This window comes from Hypanus sabinus, chromosome 2 (genome assembly GCF_030144855.1).
Source record: "Hypanus sabinus isolate sHypSab1 chromosome 2, sHypSab1.hap1, whole genome shotgun sequence".
Taxonomy (NCBI): Eukaryota; Metazoa; Chordata; class Chondrichthyes; order Myliobatiformes; family Dasyatidae; genus Hypanus; species Hypanus sabinus.
In genome coordinates this window covers 118,024,743-118,042,801 of record NC_082707.1, presented here as the reverse complement: position 1 = coordinate 118,042,801, position 18,059 = coordinate 118,024,743, and the positions used below count along the sequence as shown (strand labels likewise).

The window sequence follows — 18,059 nt, the reverse complement described above, 5'->3', positions numbered from 1 at the left end:
CTCTGATTGTCCACATGATCAATGCCTCTCATCTTCTTATACACTTCTATCAGTACACATCTTATCCTCTGTCACTCCAAGGAGAAAAGGCCAAGTTCACTCAACCTATTCTCATAAAGGCATGCTTCCCAATCCAGGCAACATCCTTGTAGATCACCCTTTCTATCGTTTCCACTACCTTCCTGTAGTGAGGCAAACAGAACTGAGCACAGTATTCCAAATGGGGTCTGACCAGGGTCCTATAGAGCTGCAACATTACCTCTTGGTTCTTAAAATCAATCCCATGATTAATGAAGGCCAATGCACCGTATGCCTTCTTAACCAGTCAACCTGCACAGCAGCTTTGAGTGCTCTAAGAACTCGGATCCCAAGATCCCTCTGATCCTCAACACTGCCAAGAGCCTTACCATTACTACTATATTCTGCCATCATATTTGGCCTACCAAAATGAACCACCTCACACTTATCTGGGTTGAACTCCATATGCCTCTCAGCCCAGTTTTGCATCCTATCAATATCCCGCTTTAACCTCTGACAGCCCTCCACACTATCCACAACACCCCCAGCTTTTGTGTTATTAGCAAATTTACTAACCCATCCCTCCACTTCCTCATCCAGGTCATTCATAAAAATCACAAAGATTAGGGGTCCCAGAACAGATCCTGAGGAACACCACTGGTCACTGACCTCCATGCAGAATATGACCTGTCTATAACCACTATTTGCCTTCTGTGGGCAAGCCAGTTCTGGATCCACAAAGCAATGTCCCCTTGAATCCCATGACTCCTTACTTTCTCAATACATGGGAGAAACACATGTATTCAACATACAGTTATAAGCTACAAACAATACGAAAGCTATTTTTGTTTTGAAACACTGTGGTGATTTTGAAAATCTATTGAAATCATGTACTTTCTGGTTGCATTTTGTTTGCAAATTCATCAAAAAGCTAGAGCCACAAAAAAAAATCTACAACCCTACCCTGAGGACTGGTGCACTCAGCTTGTTGGACTCATGAGCACTCCCAAAATCACCAACTATGCACTGAGGATGTCACCTCGACTGGTGATAAACCACCTGCAAGTTAATTGCCAAGCTCAGAGAGCACTGCAACAGGAAATGCCTCAAGCCAAGCTACCAATATTCATCACCATCCTTGTTTTGCTCGGACTTCCAAGTGGAAACTTTTAATATAAAATCCGCATGCAGTCTTAAATCAATCCTGCATGTGCCATTATTGAAACCAGACTGGAAGAAGTGACAGACCAGATTTAGATAGTGCTGTTTGTTTTATAGCAATTAGTTACTAATGTACTGTACACCTTTAAATGTTAGTGAATCTTAAAAATGTTTTACTCTTGAAATATAATATGATTGAACAGTGGCCAATCAGAGGCAAAAAGTAATAGTATCTCCACCCAAGTTCAGAAGGCCGATTTTTCAAAGCCTGAACAGCGTCCAGTTGGAGCTTGGGATTCATCAACAAGGTCAAGCAAAAATAAGGGCAATACTTATTTGTGTATGCAAAAACTCCCAAATTTCTCTAAGCAGTCCAAAATATGCAATTTCATTAATAACCAAAAGCATCAGAAGCATGTCAATGTTTTATTTCCATAAGAGAATGTTTAATAGAAAACTATATTAGATAACAGAAACTCAAGTGTATTTGGATAGAAAACACTTTGGTCCAAAACATACTGAGAGCAAAAATCAGAATTATTTTTTTTTTAAACAAGGTAAATTATTATTACTTGTCTGGTTAGTAGCCTCATTGTCCTCATTCTATCTTCTGTACAGTTTCTTCAAGCATATACACTTTTCATACAAATTTAAAATAGTTAATTGCAATGTTGATGTTCAGGTCATTCAACACTGATCTAAATGCTGTTTAGCTTGACTTAAACAGAGTCGCCACTCCTCCATTTCTTGCTTGAAAAAGTCCATTTCTTCTACAATTTTATTATTCTCTTCCTTGGCATTCTGTAACTTCAGCCTCATCTCCTATTAACAATGAATAACATTATGAATTCAGAATGTATTTCAAAACCAAGTCAGCACAAATCAGGACAAAAAATTAAGTTTGATTTTTTTTTCCAATCTGGCAGATGCAAAAGGAGACTTGAACTCTCAGCTGTACCAGAGTGATTGACAATATTAACATTAGATGAGACAGCTTCCTGTTATGATTATCATGTAAGCATCAACATGTCAACATCAAAAATTGGGTCTTTCAGTTGGAATTCTCTGCAATTACTTGCATAGAATGAACATTTTGGTTTGTACAAGGAGGCAGACAAGCAGTAGTAAATAAAGTGGCCAAAAATATGATAGGTGGAAATTCTCAAACCTATTTTTCCCCCTTCCAAAGTTTTGTCTTCACCAGTAGAAACAAAGCAAGAAAGGGATTTTCTGCACTACATGCAAATTTTCATTAAGATAAAAACAAGTACACAGAGTGAAAACGCTTGGAAAATCTTTCTGCATTTAAATTCTAATTATAATTCGTTCAGGATGGTGTGCATTTTAAACTGGCATCATGATTTGTCCAGATATCCTGTACCAAATGAGTCTGTTCCTGTGTTCCCCTGTCCCATGCTCTAAACTGTCAAAATCCTTTACAACACAGATGGATAATATTATGATTATTCATGTCCATTTTGTTATTTTCTTCCGCTATTGCATAATAAGGAACTACTGTAAGTCAATTGTGTGCAATTGTAGGATCCAAATCAAACACCAATACAGGAAACAAGGTATGTGTAGCTCACTGATGTAATGTTATTATTGTGATTGGCCACTCAAGATAACTCAGAAATGAAATTGTTTGCCCATAATTATAAACTGAACCTCTGACTGATATTAATCAGACTATCAAAGTCCCAATATGTGATCTTTCACATATTGTACTTAACACTGTACTTATCCCAGTACTTAACACTGCTCTGTACTGTACCAAAAAATGTGTCCTTATCAATGCTATTTAAGATAGTAGGGTAGTTCAATTTTGTCATTGCTGACACAGATGTTACTGCACTGATATCAAAATAACAGTTCTTTGTGAAGTGGAAATTTAGCTGAATAGTAAGAATCCAGTGAGCTGAAGGGTAGTACCAGGGAGCAAGAAGCCAAACCATTAAGACTTCTGAATAACAGGATAGCAGTTTCAGTTTTATTGTATTATACAACGTATTGCAGCCGACACATCATTGGATCTTGCAAGTTTGATAAAACCATCAAAAGAACTGATTCTCGAGTACAGATTCTCTGGTACCCTGGATTGAATGCTCAAGTTTCTGGAATTTTCTTTAGTGCAAAATACACCATATTTTTAGCATCATTACAGTATGTGAAGCAATATTCAAGATAACATTTTACTTGAGAAGTACACATAAGTCTCATGGTACCTAGAAATGAATACTTACCTGGAACCCATCTCTCTTCTCCATTATGTTCCTTCCCCAATTTTCTAATTCCCTCTGGAGATTCTCCACAAGTGCCTGAAGCAACATATGCAGAGTTTGAAATTCAAACAGTACAAATCACAATTAAAAGAAAGGATTAGGGGAAATTTCACCCTTAATTAATCAGTTGTAATTTGATCACAACAACCTTAAGGAGAGCTGTGAATTTTAAAAAAAAATTTTTTTTTTTGCATTGCTCATGTACTCAAAAACTCAGAAAAACTCTTGGCAATCCCCATTGATAAAGTTAAGGGAAGTGGGGGATTCTCAGATCCCTGTAAATAATGGGTTAAGGCTGAATACTGACTGTGCATTCAGGTTTAAGAATGGCTGCAGTGTGTTTGAGCAGCTCTTCTTTGAGTGAAAATAAGGATTATAAACTTAGGCTACGTCCACATGACCGTATAATTTTGAAAACGCCGGTTTCGTGTAAAAACAATAGGCGTCCACACTAAACATTTTGAAAATACTTCTGTCCACATTAAAATGGATATTTTGGCGTATCTCCTCCTACTGGGGATGCGCAGGACACATCTACCAAAAACAAGCGACGTGTTCAGTGTGGAATCTCGCCGTAAAAGTGCGCGTTTGTGTAGTTGCAGACTAGAAAAACTTAAAATGATGGACAGCTGTTGGCTCCTGCGGAGGAGAAATTAAAAGTAAAAAAAAAAACAAATACTGGAGCGTACGGAGGCAACTGACAGGGAGTTCACGGACAGATTGACCCGGCTGACAACGAACATTGCAAAACTGACCAACTCTGTTGCATTAATAAAGCACCTTGTTAAATGTATAAAATGTGTCTGCATCAGTGTTAGCTTGTATTTCAATAGACAATAGGCAGGAGTAGGCCATTTGGCCCTTCGAGCCAGCACCACCATTCAATGGATCATGGCTGATCATCCACAATCAGTACCCCGTTCCTGCCTTCTCCCCATATCCTTTGGCTCCACTATCTTTAAGAGCTCTATCTAACTCTTTCTTGAAAGCATCCAGATAATTGGCTTCCACTGCCTTCTGAGGCAGAGCATTCCATAGATCCACAACTCTCTGGGTGAAAAAGGTTTTCCTGAACTCCGTTCTAAATGGCCTACCCCTTATATTAAACTGTGGCCTCTGGCTCTGGACTCCCCCAACATCGGGAACATGTTTCCTGCCTCTAGCGTGTCCAATCCCTTAATAATCTTATGGTTCAGTCAGATCCCCTCTCATCCTTCTAAATTCCAGTGTATACAAGCCCAGTCAGTCCAATCTTTCTACATATGACAGTCCCGCCATCCCAGAAATCAACCTCGTGAACCTACGCCGCACTCACTCAATAGCAAGAATGTCCTTCTTCAAATTTGGAGACCAAAACTGAACACAATACTCCAGGTGTGGTCTCACCAGGGCCCTGTACAACTGCAGAAGGACCGCTTTGCTCCTATACTCAACTCCCCTTGTTATGAAGGCCAACATGCCATTAGCTTTCTTCACTGCCTGGCCTGCATGCTTACTTTCAGTGACTGATGAACAAGGACACCTAGATCTCGTTGTACTTCCCCTTTTCCTAACTTGACACCATTCAGATAGTAATCTGCCTTCCTGCTCTTGCCAACAAAGTGGTCAACCTCACATTTATCCACGTTAAACTGCATCTGCCCACTCACCCAACCTGTCCAAGTCACCCTGCATTCTCCTAACATCCTCCTTATATTTCACACTGCCACCCAGCTTTGTGTCATCTGCAAATTTGATAATGTTACTTTTAATCCCTTCATCTAAATCATTAACGTATATTGTAAATAGCTGCGGTCCCAGCACCGAGCCTTGCAGTACCCTGCTAGTCACTCTCTGCCATTCTGAAAAGGACCTGTTAATCCCTACTCTTTGGTTCCTGTCTGCCAACCAATTTTCTATCCATGTCAGTACCCTACCCCCAATACCATGTCACAAAATGCTGGTGGCATCTATAAGGAGAAGAACTGTCGACATTTCGGGTCAAGACCCTTTGTTAATTCTGACGAAGGGTCTTGGCCTGAAATGTCGACAGTGCTTCTCCTTATAGATGCTGCCTTGCCTGCTGTGTTCCACCAGCATTTTGTGTGTGTTGTTTGAATTTCTAGCATCTGCAGATTTCCTCATGTTTGCCCGATACCATGTGCTCTAATTTTGCCCACTAATCTCCTATGTGGGACCTTATCAAAGGCTTTCTGAAAGTCCAGGTACACTACATCCACTGGCTCTCCCTTGTTCATTTTCATAGTCACATCCTCAAAAAATTCCAGATTAGTCGAGCATGATTTCCCCTTCGTAAATCCATGCTGACTCTGACCTATCCTATTACCGCAATCCAAATGTGCCGCTATTTCATCTTTTATAATTGACTCCAGCATCTTCCCCACCACTGATGTCAGGCTAACTGGTCCATAATTCCATGTTTTCTCTCTCCCTCCTTTCTTAAAAAGTGGGATAACATTAGCTACCCTCCAATCCTCAGGAACTGATCCTGAATCAATAGAACATTGGAAAATGATTGCCAATGCACCCATGATTTCTGGAGCCTCCTCTTTAAGTACCCTGGGATGCACACCAACAGGCCCTGGGGATTTATCAGCCTTCAGTCCCATCAGTCTACCTAACACCATTTTCTGCCTAATGTGAATTTCCTTCAGTTCCTCCATTACCCTAGGTCCTCTGGCCACTATTACATCTGGGAGATTTCCATACAATGTTACATTAGGCTGTTACACATCTATTGTCAGAGAAGTACTTGCATAAATAGGTAAACCACCTTCATACAAGCAAGGACAGAAAACAGGGCAAAGTGAGTATACTTATTTATTCAGTAAGTTATGGGTCAAAGTATTTCGTGAGTACATTTCTAACTCTTCTGGCTTCAGTCTCGTTGCCATCTGTTCTGAAATTGTTAGGTTGTGTTCAAGAAAACAATGAAATGGTGCGCTGCCGTCACCATCTATTCCGGCACGTCATGACAGTGTTTTTAGATTTCTCTGGTTACCCCATCCACACTGCTCCGGCCAATCCAACATTTTCAAAATTACACACTCTGGAGGGTGGTTTAGAAAAGCTCCATTTTCTGGGGAGGAAAACGCCGTTTTAGTGTGGACAGAGGGTCAAAACGAAGAGAAAAAGCTTTGGTTACAGATTTATCTGGTCTAGTGTGGATGTAGCCTTACAAAACCCACAAGACCTAACTTTTCACACCTTTTGGTTTTGACAAAAGGTAGAGATAAGGCAGGACATTCTTTACATTCCTTTCTTAATTTTGATGAAGTCTCTTAGCTAAGTTATTAAATTCTGCTCCATTTGAGTAGCTGGGATGTCTATGGATCTGACTGTTCTTTTGTATCGAGATGTCAAAGGATCAATTTGTCCTGCTGACTCCTTGTCACAGGCTACGTCCATACTACTCCAGATAAATCTGTAACTGAAGCTTTTTCTCTTCGTTTTTACCCTCCGTCCATACTAAAACGGCATTTTTGTCCCCCAAAACCAGAGTTTTTCAGAAACGCTTTCCAGGGTGTGTATTTTTGAAAACACTGCTCGGGCAGATCAGTGTGGATGGGGTAACTGGAGAAATCTGAAAACGCTGTCAGATGGCAGCACACCACTTTGTTTTCTTGAACACAACCTAACAATTTCAGAACAGATAGCAATGAGACTGAAGCCAGAAGAGTTAAAAATGTACTCACCAAATACTTTGACCCATAACTTACTGAATAAATAAGTATACTCACTTTGCCCAGTTTTCTGTCCTTGCTCATATGAAGGTGGTTTACCTATTTATGCAAGTACTTCTCTGACAATAGATGTGTAACAGCCTAATGTAACATTGTATGGAAATACAAGAGAACACTGATGCAGACATTAAAACATACATTTAACAAGGTGCTTTATTAATGCAAACACAGTTAGTCAGTTTTTCAATGTTCGTTGTCAGCCAGGTCAATCTGTCCGTGAACTCCGTCAGTTGCCTTCATACACTCCAGTATTTGTTTTTTTTAAACTTTAAATTTCTCCTGCGCAAGAGCCAACAGCTGTCCATTGTTTTAAGTTTTTCTAGTCTGTAACTACACAAACGTGCACTTCTACGGCGAGATTCCACACCAAACATGTCGCTTGTTTTTGGTAGATGTGACCTGCGCATGCCCAGTAGGAGGAGATTCGCCGAAATCTCACTTTCAATGTGGATAGAGATATTTTTAAAAATACATTGTGTGGATGCCTGTCGTTTTTACGCAAAACCGGCCTTATCAAAATTATCCAGTCTGGTGTGGATGCAGCCTCACCTGCAGGATGTAACAACCTATACTCTGTTTTCTAATTACCTCTGCCTGATGTGATTAAGTGTTCTTTGTTAAGTACATTTACCTCTGTTTTAGGTGATTAATTGGCCTTTGTCTCAGACCATCACCATTGATGGAATTCGTGACAAAGATGGTTTAAAAAAAACTCGGTATCTCTGTCCTTAGAGAGACTTCGAGTGTGACTCTCTGAGTGCAGATGGAATGTTCTCTCTCGTAGCTTGCTACTAATAAAGGCGGAAAAGAATAAACTGTGGAACTTGTTTCATTACATCAGATTGATCAACATTGACACCATGAACACTCAAAGTGGAGGAGTATCTGGGATGGGATTAAGAACCAAATCTGTTCATCCAAGATCAAAGAACCCTGCATCACTGACAGAAAGGCAGCATCATCTCAGCAATTACCCATCCTTCTGCTCCTCAGGCACATCCTACTTCATCCTCAGTCATGTCAAATGCAGGATGGAAGTCACTCTCAATCCTAAAGGATAACCATTGAAAAATGTGTCCAATTTCTGAACAGCCCTAAGGAAGATGCAAGCTGACTAACGGCTCAAATGTACATCCTTCCTTCCAAATCATTGAAAAGGATTGATTTATGAGAGAAATCAAACAAGTCCTGTGGCGAACAGTGATCAAATCAATACAGTAAAGATGTAGAGGCAGGTCAATTTAAAATAAATGATTCTCTTTCCTGCACAGTTGATGTTCCTGATGCTTCCTATTTTTATTTACGTGGAAAACAAGGCAGAGTTTGTATTTATATTCGCATCTAAGCTTTTCTTGGGGGTTGTGTCGATTGATATCGACTTGTTTCTGGGCTTTGTAGTTTGGGTGGGATTTTTTTTTCTTCCCCCCCCCCCCCCGGAATCCCGGAGCATACGCCAATTATTTTTATTGTTGTTCATCTCTGCCATTTTCGACTATTCTATCTTGACATGTGTCTAACTATTGGAATGTTTGCGGTTGGAATCATCCTATTAAGCGTAAGAAAACATTTAAAGTTATTAACCGATTCCAGCCTGATATAATCTTTGCTCAAGAGATGCACATCAGGTTATGTGATAAAAATCGATTTTTTTAAATTTTGGAAGGGTCCTCAGTTTCACACAAATTCCCAAAGTAAAACTAGAGTTGTTTCTATTTTTATTGATTCTAATAATCCTTTTAACCAGGAGGATATTATAACTGATATTAATGGTAGATTTCTGATGGTTAAAAGGAACAATTTGTAATAGAAAAATGGTTTTGTCTAATATTTATGGAACAAATGTTGATGATCCCTCATTTTTTAAAACTGTTTTAGCGTTATTACCTGATTTAAATGAATATATGTTATTAATGGGTGGTGATCTTAATACTTGTCTAAACCTTTTGGATAAGTCATCATCCAAATATCAACTCCCTAATCGTTCTGCATCACTTATTAATTCCCTTTTAATTGATTACGGTTTAATTGAGGTCAGGAGGCATATGCAGCCTAGTGACAGAGAATACCTTTTTTCCCCTCACAGGTTCATAATAAATATTCAAGAATTTACTTTATAGTTGACCTTCGACTTTTATTAAATGTTCAGAAATGTGAGAATGATGCGATCGCTATTTCTGATCATGCTCCTTTAAACTCAATATTTGAACTGAAAGATGTTGTTTCTACCAGACCATTTTGGCGTTTTCCAGAACATTTATTACAAAGTTCAGAATTTGTTGAGTTTAATCGAAGCTCAGATAAGAGTTTTTTCTCTTTAATAATATAGGAAACATCTCTAAGTTAGTAATTTGGGATACATTAAAAGCTTATTTACACAGTCAAATTATTTCGTATACTGAAGAAACGAACAAGAATGGAATCAGATAAACTCTCTAAACAAATTAATTATATAACATTAATGCAATCTCTCCAAATGCTGTTTCATTTAAGAGTAGAATTACAATCACAGTATAATTAATTACTAACACCCTATTGAAGGATATTTGCTTAAATTGAAAAGTCAATTTTATATCTTTGGGGTTAAAAATTATAAGCTCTTAGCTTCTCAATTAAGAGCAGCTGGAGCTAAAAGACAAATCTTAAAGATTCTTAAAAATAATGGAGATATAGTAAGTAACCATTAATAATATTTTTCAAGATTTTTACACTGATCTTTATAGATCTCAATTTCCTGCAGATTCCTCTAAAATAAAGGCTTTTATTTTTATTATTATCATTTATTTATTTATTTATTTACATAGGATTAAATTTCCACAAATTTCTTTTGAAAATCAAAAAACGCTTGATGCTCCAATTACCAAGCATGAAATTCATAAAGTTATTTTATCAATGCAATCAGGTAAAGCTCCTGGACTTGATAGCTATTCAGTGGGATTTTACAAAAAATGTGAAAGATTACTTTCTCTGTATCTTTTGGAAAAATTTCATGAATCTTTTGACAAGGGTAATTTACCTTATTTTTATGAAGCATCTATTTTCTTAATTCTTAAAAAAGATAAAGATCCTGTTGAATGTTCATCATATAGACCTATTTCACTATTAAATGTGGATGCAAAAATTCTCTCTAAAATATTGGCTAATCGCTTGGAAAATATTTTAACTAAAATTATTTCTATGGATCAAAAGGGCTTTATTAAAGGCAGTTATTCTTTCTCTAACATTTGGAGACTGATGAATATTATATATTCTTCATTATCTAAACAACCTCAATGTGTTATCTCTTTCGATGCAGAAAAGACATTTGATAGAGTTGAGTGGCCATATTTGTTTAAAGTATTAGAACAACTTGGTTTTGGCAATAATTTCAATAGATGGATTCAAATGATTTATAAGAATCCTATTGCCACGGTCATTACTAATAACTGCCTGTCTTCTTTTTTCTTACTTTCTCATGGCACTAGACAGGGATGTCCATTAAGTCCTTTATTATTTAATCTTGTATTGAAGCCTTTAGCTATAATATTACGTGAAGCTAAAAATATTCATGGTATCTATGAATGGAACCATACGTAAGATTTCTCTTTATGCAGGTGATCTTTTGGTTTTTATTTCAAATCTTGAGGAATCAATTCCTAATCTTTTGGAAACACAAAGATTTGGGTAAATTTTCAGGATATAAACTTAACTTCAATAAAAATGAATTGTTTCCATTAAATGTTCATGTTAGTACATATAATGATATTCCTTTTAGAATTGTTAATACATTTAGATATTTAGGTATTATAATTACTAAAAAATATAAAGATCTCAATAAAGTGAATATCATTCCTTTAATGGACTCCATGAAACAATTATTTTCTGGATGGAATCCACTTAATTTTTCTTTAACAGGTCGTATTTATGCTGTGAAAATGATGATTTTACCTAGAATTTTTATATATTTTCAAAAATATATCCATCTTTTTAACTAAAAATTTTTTTGATCAAATTGACTCTTATTTCTTCTTTTATTTGAAACAATAAGAGACCAAGAATTAATAAGTATCATTTACAAAAATTTAAAAAAAGATGGTGGACTCGCATTTCCTAATTTAAGACTGTATTATTGGGCTGTGAATATTAGACAATTATGTTTTTAGTTATATTGGCTTGATAAGAGCCAAAAACCATTATAGATTGATTTGGAATTAAAAGCTGTTAAACAATTTCATTTAACTTCAATTTTAGGAGCTCCATTACCTTTATCGCTCTCTAAAATTCCAAATTTAAATCTCTATCTGGTTATTAAACAATAATAACCTAGGTTAATAATCTGGATTCAGTTCCAAAATTCTTTTAATCTTAAACAATTTGTTTTTGTTTTAAATATCGAATTTTTTTAATTTAAACCTTCAACAACTGACCCCATTTTTCTTTTATGGAAAAATAAAGGATTTCATTCTTTTACAGATTTATTTTGTGATGGTCGATTGATGACTTTTGAGGAGTTAATTAATAATTTTTCTCTCGCTCATGCCCATTTTTTGCAATATTTTCAGGGGTTAGACATTTTTTACAACAATATTTACATAAGTTCTCCATATTTACAAGAATCTGATTTGTTGGATACCATTTTGAAATTGAATCCCGTAGTGAAAGGTTCCATTAGCAGAATTTATAATTTATTTTTGTTACAAAAAGAGAACCTGTCACTAAAGATTAAACAAGATTGGGAGAGAATTTTGACATCACTTTAGAACCTTTGGCTATAGCTATTCGTGAATCACCTAATATTCTGGGTATTACCCGTGGGGAGAGGACGTATAAAGTATCATTATATGCTGATGATTTGTTATTATACATATCTGACCCTGAAAGATCTATTCCTGCTATTTTGTCTTTGTTTGCTCAATTTAGTAATTTTTCTGGTTATAAATTGAATTTTAACAAGAGTGAACTATTTCCATTAAATATGCAAGTTCCAATTTATGAACATTTACCATATAAAATTGTTACAGATTATTTTACTTACTTAGGTATTAAAATTACTAAAAAACAAAGATTTATTTAAGGTTAACTTTTTACCTTTAATTGACCAAATTAAGCAACTTGCTATTAGGTGGTCTCCACTATCTTTGTCATTGGTTGGTAGAGTTAATGCTATTAAGATGATGATACTACCTAAATTCTTATATTTATTTCAAGCATTACCAATTTTTATTCCTAAAGCTTTCTTTGATACTATTGACTCCAAAATATCTTCTTACTTGTGGCAGAACAAAAATCCTAGATTGGGCAAAAAATATTTACAAAAGCCTAAGAAGGAGGGCGGCTTGGCTTTACCAAACTTAAGATTTTACTATTGGGCAGTTAATATACGGTATTTAATATTCTGGATACAAGAATTGACTATAGCTACTTGCCCACAATGGGTAAATTTGGAATGTAAATCTGTGCAAGATTTTTCACTGATTTCAATCTTAGGATCTTCACTTCCTTTTTCTTTATTCAAATTGAATAAACAGATAACTAATCCTATAGTCAGATATACATTACGAACTTGGTTTCAATTTCGTAAATTTTTTGGTTTGAATAAATTTATTTTATCATGTCCTATAATATCTAATTATTTTTTTCGGCCTTCATCTATGGATCAAGCTTTTCTTTTATGGAAAACAAAAGGTATAACATGTTTTCGTGATCTGTTTCTGGATGATAACATTATGTCCTTTGAACAGCTATCTTTCTTTCTTTTTCAATCTTTTTATTGATTTTCACATATACACAAAAAAAATAACATAGTAATAAGTAAATTATAAATACAATAGACTTGAAATCACATTGATAATAAGATAATAATATCCTACTAAACATCAACAAAAGAAAATACCTTAATCAAGTCCACATGATTATATGAAAAAAAAACAAAAATAACCATTAAAAAAGAAAAAAAAATATTAAAAAAATATGTGAGAAAAAAAAATATATATTAAAAAAAAATAAAACACTAAACTAAACTAACATAGGCAATAATAACAGTTTACAAGTATAAGATAGTGTCAAAGAACTCCGGAACTCCATACCTGAACATGAATAAGCAGAAAGGTCTGGAGAAGGCCAAATTAATTCATATGAAAATGTCGAATAAACGGTCTCCAAGTTTCTTCAAATTTAATTGATGAGTCAAAAATAGTGCTTCTAATTTTTTCCAAACTCAGATAAGAAATAGTTTGAGAAAGCCATTGAAATGTAGTAGGAGGATTTACTTCTTTCCAATTTTGTAGTATAGACCTTCTGGCCATTAATGTTACAAAAGCAATCATTCGTCTGATTGAGGGGGAAAACTGATTACCATCTTCATTTGGTATGCCAAAAATTGCAGTAATAAAATGAGGTTGTAAATCTATATTCCAAATTGAAGAAATAGTAGTAAATATATCCTTCCAATAATTATGTAAAGTGGGACATGACCAAAACATATGGGTCAATGAGGCCACTGCTAAATGACATCTGTCACATAGAGGGTTAATATGAGAATAGAATCGAGCAAGTTTATCTTTAGACATATGAGCTCTATGTACAATTTTAAATTGTATTAAAGCATGTTTAGCACATATAGAAGAAGAATTAACCATTTGCAAAATTTTTTCCCATTTATCTGTTGATATGTTGTATTGAAGTTCTTTTTCCCATTCTTGTTTAATTCTAACTGATATTTCTGGTTGTATCTTCATAATCATATTATAAATAAAAGCTACTAATCCCTTCTGACAAGGATTTAAGGTAAAGATCAAATCTGTAGTGTCCATCAAAGTTGAATTAGGAAAAGATGGTAAAACTTTATGTAAAAAATTTCTAATTTGTAAATATCTGAAAAAATTAGATTTAGGTAATTCAAATTTATTAGAAAGTTGATCAAATGACATCAAAGTATCTTCAAAAAAGAGATCACGAAAACATTTTATACCTTTCCTTTTCCATATGTTAAAAGCTTGATCTGTCCAGGAGGGTTTGAAAAAGAAATTAAATAAGATAGGGCTATCAAGAACAAAGTTTTTCAAAATAAAAAACTTACGAAATTGAAACCAAATTCGTAATGTATGTTTAATAACAGGATTAGATATTTGTTTATTAAATTTAACTAAATCCGCAGGAAGACAAGAACCAAGAACAGAGAATAGAGAATATCCCTTTACCTCATTACATTCCAAATTTACCCACTGTGGGCACAGTGGTGAATCCAAATCTAATTTCCAATACAATAAATTACGAATATTATTTGCCCAATAATAAAATCTAAAATTAGGTAAAGCTAAACCACCATCTTTTTTTGATTTTTGTAATTGCTTTTTACTTAACCTAGGGTTTTTATTTTGCCACACAAATGAAGAAATTTTTGAATCAATGTTATCAAAAAAAGATTTAGGAATAAAAACTGGTAGGGCTTGAAATAAATATAAAAATTTCGGTAAAATCATCATTTTGACAGCATTAATCCGACCAATTAATGATAAAAACAAGGGAGACCATCTTGTAGTAAGTTGATGAATTTGATGAAGCATAGGTAAAAAATTCAGTCTAAATAAATCTTTATATTTCTTGGTAATTTTTATACCTAGATAAGTGAAGTTATCAGTAACAACTTTAAATGGTATCCTATCAGTCAATAAAGTTTGTGCATTTAAAGGAAATAATTCACTCTTATCTAAATTTAGTTTATAACCAGAAAAAGTACCAAATTGAACCAACAAGGATAAAATAGCAGGAATAGACCTATCAGGGTCAGAAATATATAACAGCAAATCATCAGCATAAAGAGATAATTTATATAACTTCTCATTACGGGTAATACCAAAAATATTAGGAGATTCACGAATAGCAATAGCTAAAGGTTCTAATGCAATATTAAATAATAAAGGACTTAAGGGACAACCTTGTCTCGTACCACGAGATAATTGAAAAAAAGAGGATCTGTGGTTATTCGTAAAAACAGAAGCAACAGGTTTATGATATATTAATTTAATCCATGGTATAAAATTAGAACTAAAATTAAAATTTCTCAATGTATTAAATAAATATATCCATTCAACTCTATCAAAAGCTTTTTCAGCATCTAATGAAATAACACATTCTGGGATTGTGGGTGGTGAAGTATGAATTATATTAATCAATTTTCTAACATTAAAAAAGGAATACCGATTCCTCATAAAACCAGTTTGATCTTCTGAAATAATCTGAGACAGTACTTTTTCTAATCTAATAGCTAAAATTTTTGTAAGAATCTTAGAATCTACATTTAATAATGATATAGGGCGATAAGATGTACATAAAGTAGGATCTTTATCTTTTTTAAGAATTAGAGAAATATTAGCTTCATAAAAAGATTGAGGTAATCTCTTCTTAGCAAACGCATCATTAAAAATTTCACATAACCAAGGAGAAAGCAAAGAAGAAAAAGTTTTAAAAAATTCTACTATATAACCATCAGGACCAGGAGCTTTCCCTGAGTTCATTGATGAAATAGCCTCTCCTATTTCCACTATAGAAATAGGAGCATCTAACAGACTATGATCTTCATCGGTCAGTTTAGGAATATTCAAATTGTTAAAAAAATTATCTATCATGGACTGGTCACCATCAAATTCTGAATGATATAAAGATTTATAAAAATCTTGAAAGGTATTATTAATTTCTTTATGATCAGTAGTTAAATTACCGTCTGATTTGCGAATTTTAATAATTTGTCGCTTAGTCGAGATAGCCTTTAATTGATTAGCTAACAGTTTACCAGTACGGTCACTATGAATATAAAATTGAGCCCTGGTCCTAATTAATTGATTTTCAATTGAAGAAGATAATAGTAAACTATGTTCCATTTGAAGCTCAACTCTCTTCTTATAAAGTTCTTTGGTAGGAGTCACGGAATAAATCTTATCAATTTCCTTAATTTTATCCACCAATAAAGCAATATCTAAATATCTTTGATTTCTTTTACCAACAGAATATGAGATAATTTGACCACGAATAAAAGCCTTAAAAGAGTCCCAAAGTATTCCTCTGTCGATTTCTTCAGTACAGTTTGTAGAAAAGAACAAGTCAATTTGCTGTTTTATATAAGTAATAAATTCTGGGTCTTGAAGCAAAGTAGCGTTAAGTCTCCAAGATCTGGTATTATTGGAATAGTCCGAAATCTTAATAGATAACTTCAAAGGTGCATGATCCGAAATAGTAATAGAATCATATTTACAATCAATAACATCCGTTAATAACCGATGATCAATAAGAAAATAGTCAATTCTAGAGTAGCTATGATATACATGTGAAAAAAAAGAAAATTCTTTATCTTTAGGGTTCAAAAACCGCCATATTTCTGTAATTCCCGAGTCAACCAAAAATGAATTAATAAGTAGGGCTGATCTATTCGGAAGAGTGCGAATAGGTTTAGATCTATCCATCGAAGGATTCAAGCAACAATTAAAATCTCCACCCATTATCAACATATATTCATTTAGATTAGGAAGAGAGGTAAATAAACGTCTAAAAAATTCAGGGCAATCAAAGTTTGGAGCATAAATATTAACTAGAACAACTTTCCGATGGAAAAGTAAACCAGTTATCAACAAAAATCTACCCTGTGGGTCAGAGATAATTTCATGATGTGTAAACGATATTGAGGGATCTATAAAAATAGACACACCCCTAATTTTGGCGGTACAATTCGAATGAAATTGTTGACCCTTCCAGAACCTAAAAAAACGTTGATTATCCTCCCTCCTGATATGGGTCTCCTGTGCAAAGATAATATTAGCATTCAGTCTATGGAATACTTTAAATATTTTTTTGCGTTTAATCGGATGATTTAAACCATTAGTATTCCAGGAGATAAAGTTAACAGATCTATCCATCATACCAATATTAATTGTGTGTATCATAAAAGGTTAGAAAGACACATAACCCACAATTCAGGAAGGAGGAAAATTGATTCAGGAGCAGCCGGAGAACATGACACCTCAACAATATTAGTAATTTAAAGTCGGCCCATAAACTAAAAGCAAAAAAATAAAAAGCAAAAGCGTGAAAAAAGATCCCTACCCCCTCCCCCCACCCTTCGAAAAAAAGCCAAGCGGCAGGCGCATAATCTAATACTAATATTACCCCCATTTCAAGATGGCAGCTCTATAAAAAAAAGATTAGAAGAAAACTATATATCACCCAAATTAAAATATAGAGTTGCAAAAAAAAATATATATCAATCAGAATAATAAAAAAAAACTAATAAAATACAATCATTAATAAAAAAAAGGTATAAACGTCAAAATTTAAAAGTGTAATATACCTTTAAAAAAAAAATCCCATATTCAAATACAAGATGACGTTTCAAGAGCAAAGACTTATGGGAAGAAGAAACGCCATTTTGAAAAAGCCATATTACTAAATACAAAAGTGAGTTCAGCGATCTGTTAAAAGACAAAATAACATTTAAAAAAAGGATATAATAAACAGTACAACATATATATAAAAAAAAACTAAAAATCCAAAACATTCGTCCCATATCTGAGTACAGGCAAACAGATAAATGCTTGTAAAAAACAGAATCTTACGGGAAAAATAAACATCTTAAAAAAAAATAAATCATTAATGCAAAATATAAACGTATATAACCAAAACAGAAAGAAAAAAAAGAATATTATCAAAATAAAAAAAAAACATCTATAAACAATGATGCTAGTAAAAAAAACCGGACCCATAGATCAAAAAAATAAAAAGTTATAACCCAACTTCATAGGTTAAAACTTAAAATGGAAAGATATCCTCTCTCCGAAAAATCTTCCACATAACACATAGTTCAAGTTGCAGTAGAAGATCGAAATTCTTC

General features: G+C 34.2%; 1 protein-coding gene across 1 annotated transcript in view; it reads right to left on the bottom strand.

Annotated features, from left to right (window-relative positions):
• Nucleotides 1–1,693: 1,693 nt before the first annotated feature.
• LOC132405352 (small kinetochore-associated protein-like) overlaps nt 1,694–18,059 on the bottom strand; it is a 32,066-nt gene continuing 15,700 nt past the window's right edge. The window contains exons 8-9 of the mRNA XM_059990093.1: nt 3,423–3,497; nt 1,694–2,001 (exon numbers count right to left, since the gene is read on the bottom strand). Of these exons, the coding sequence (XP_059846076.1) occupies nt 1,867–2,001; nt 3,423–3,497 (210 nt within the window). The 3' untranslated portion in view covers nt 1,694–1,866. The remainder of the gene's footprint in view (nt 2,002–3,422; nt 3,498–18,059) is intronic.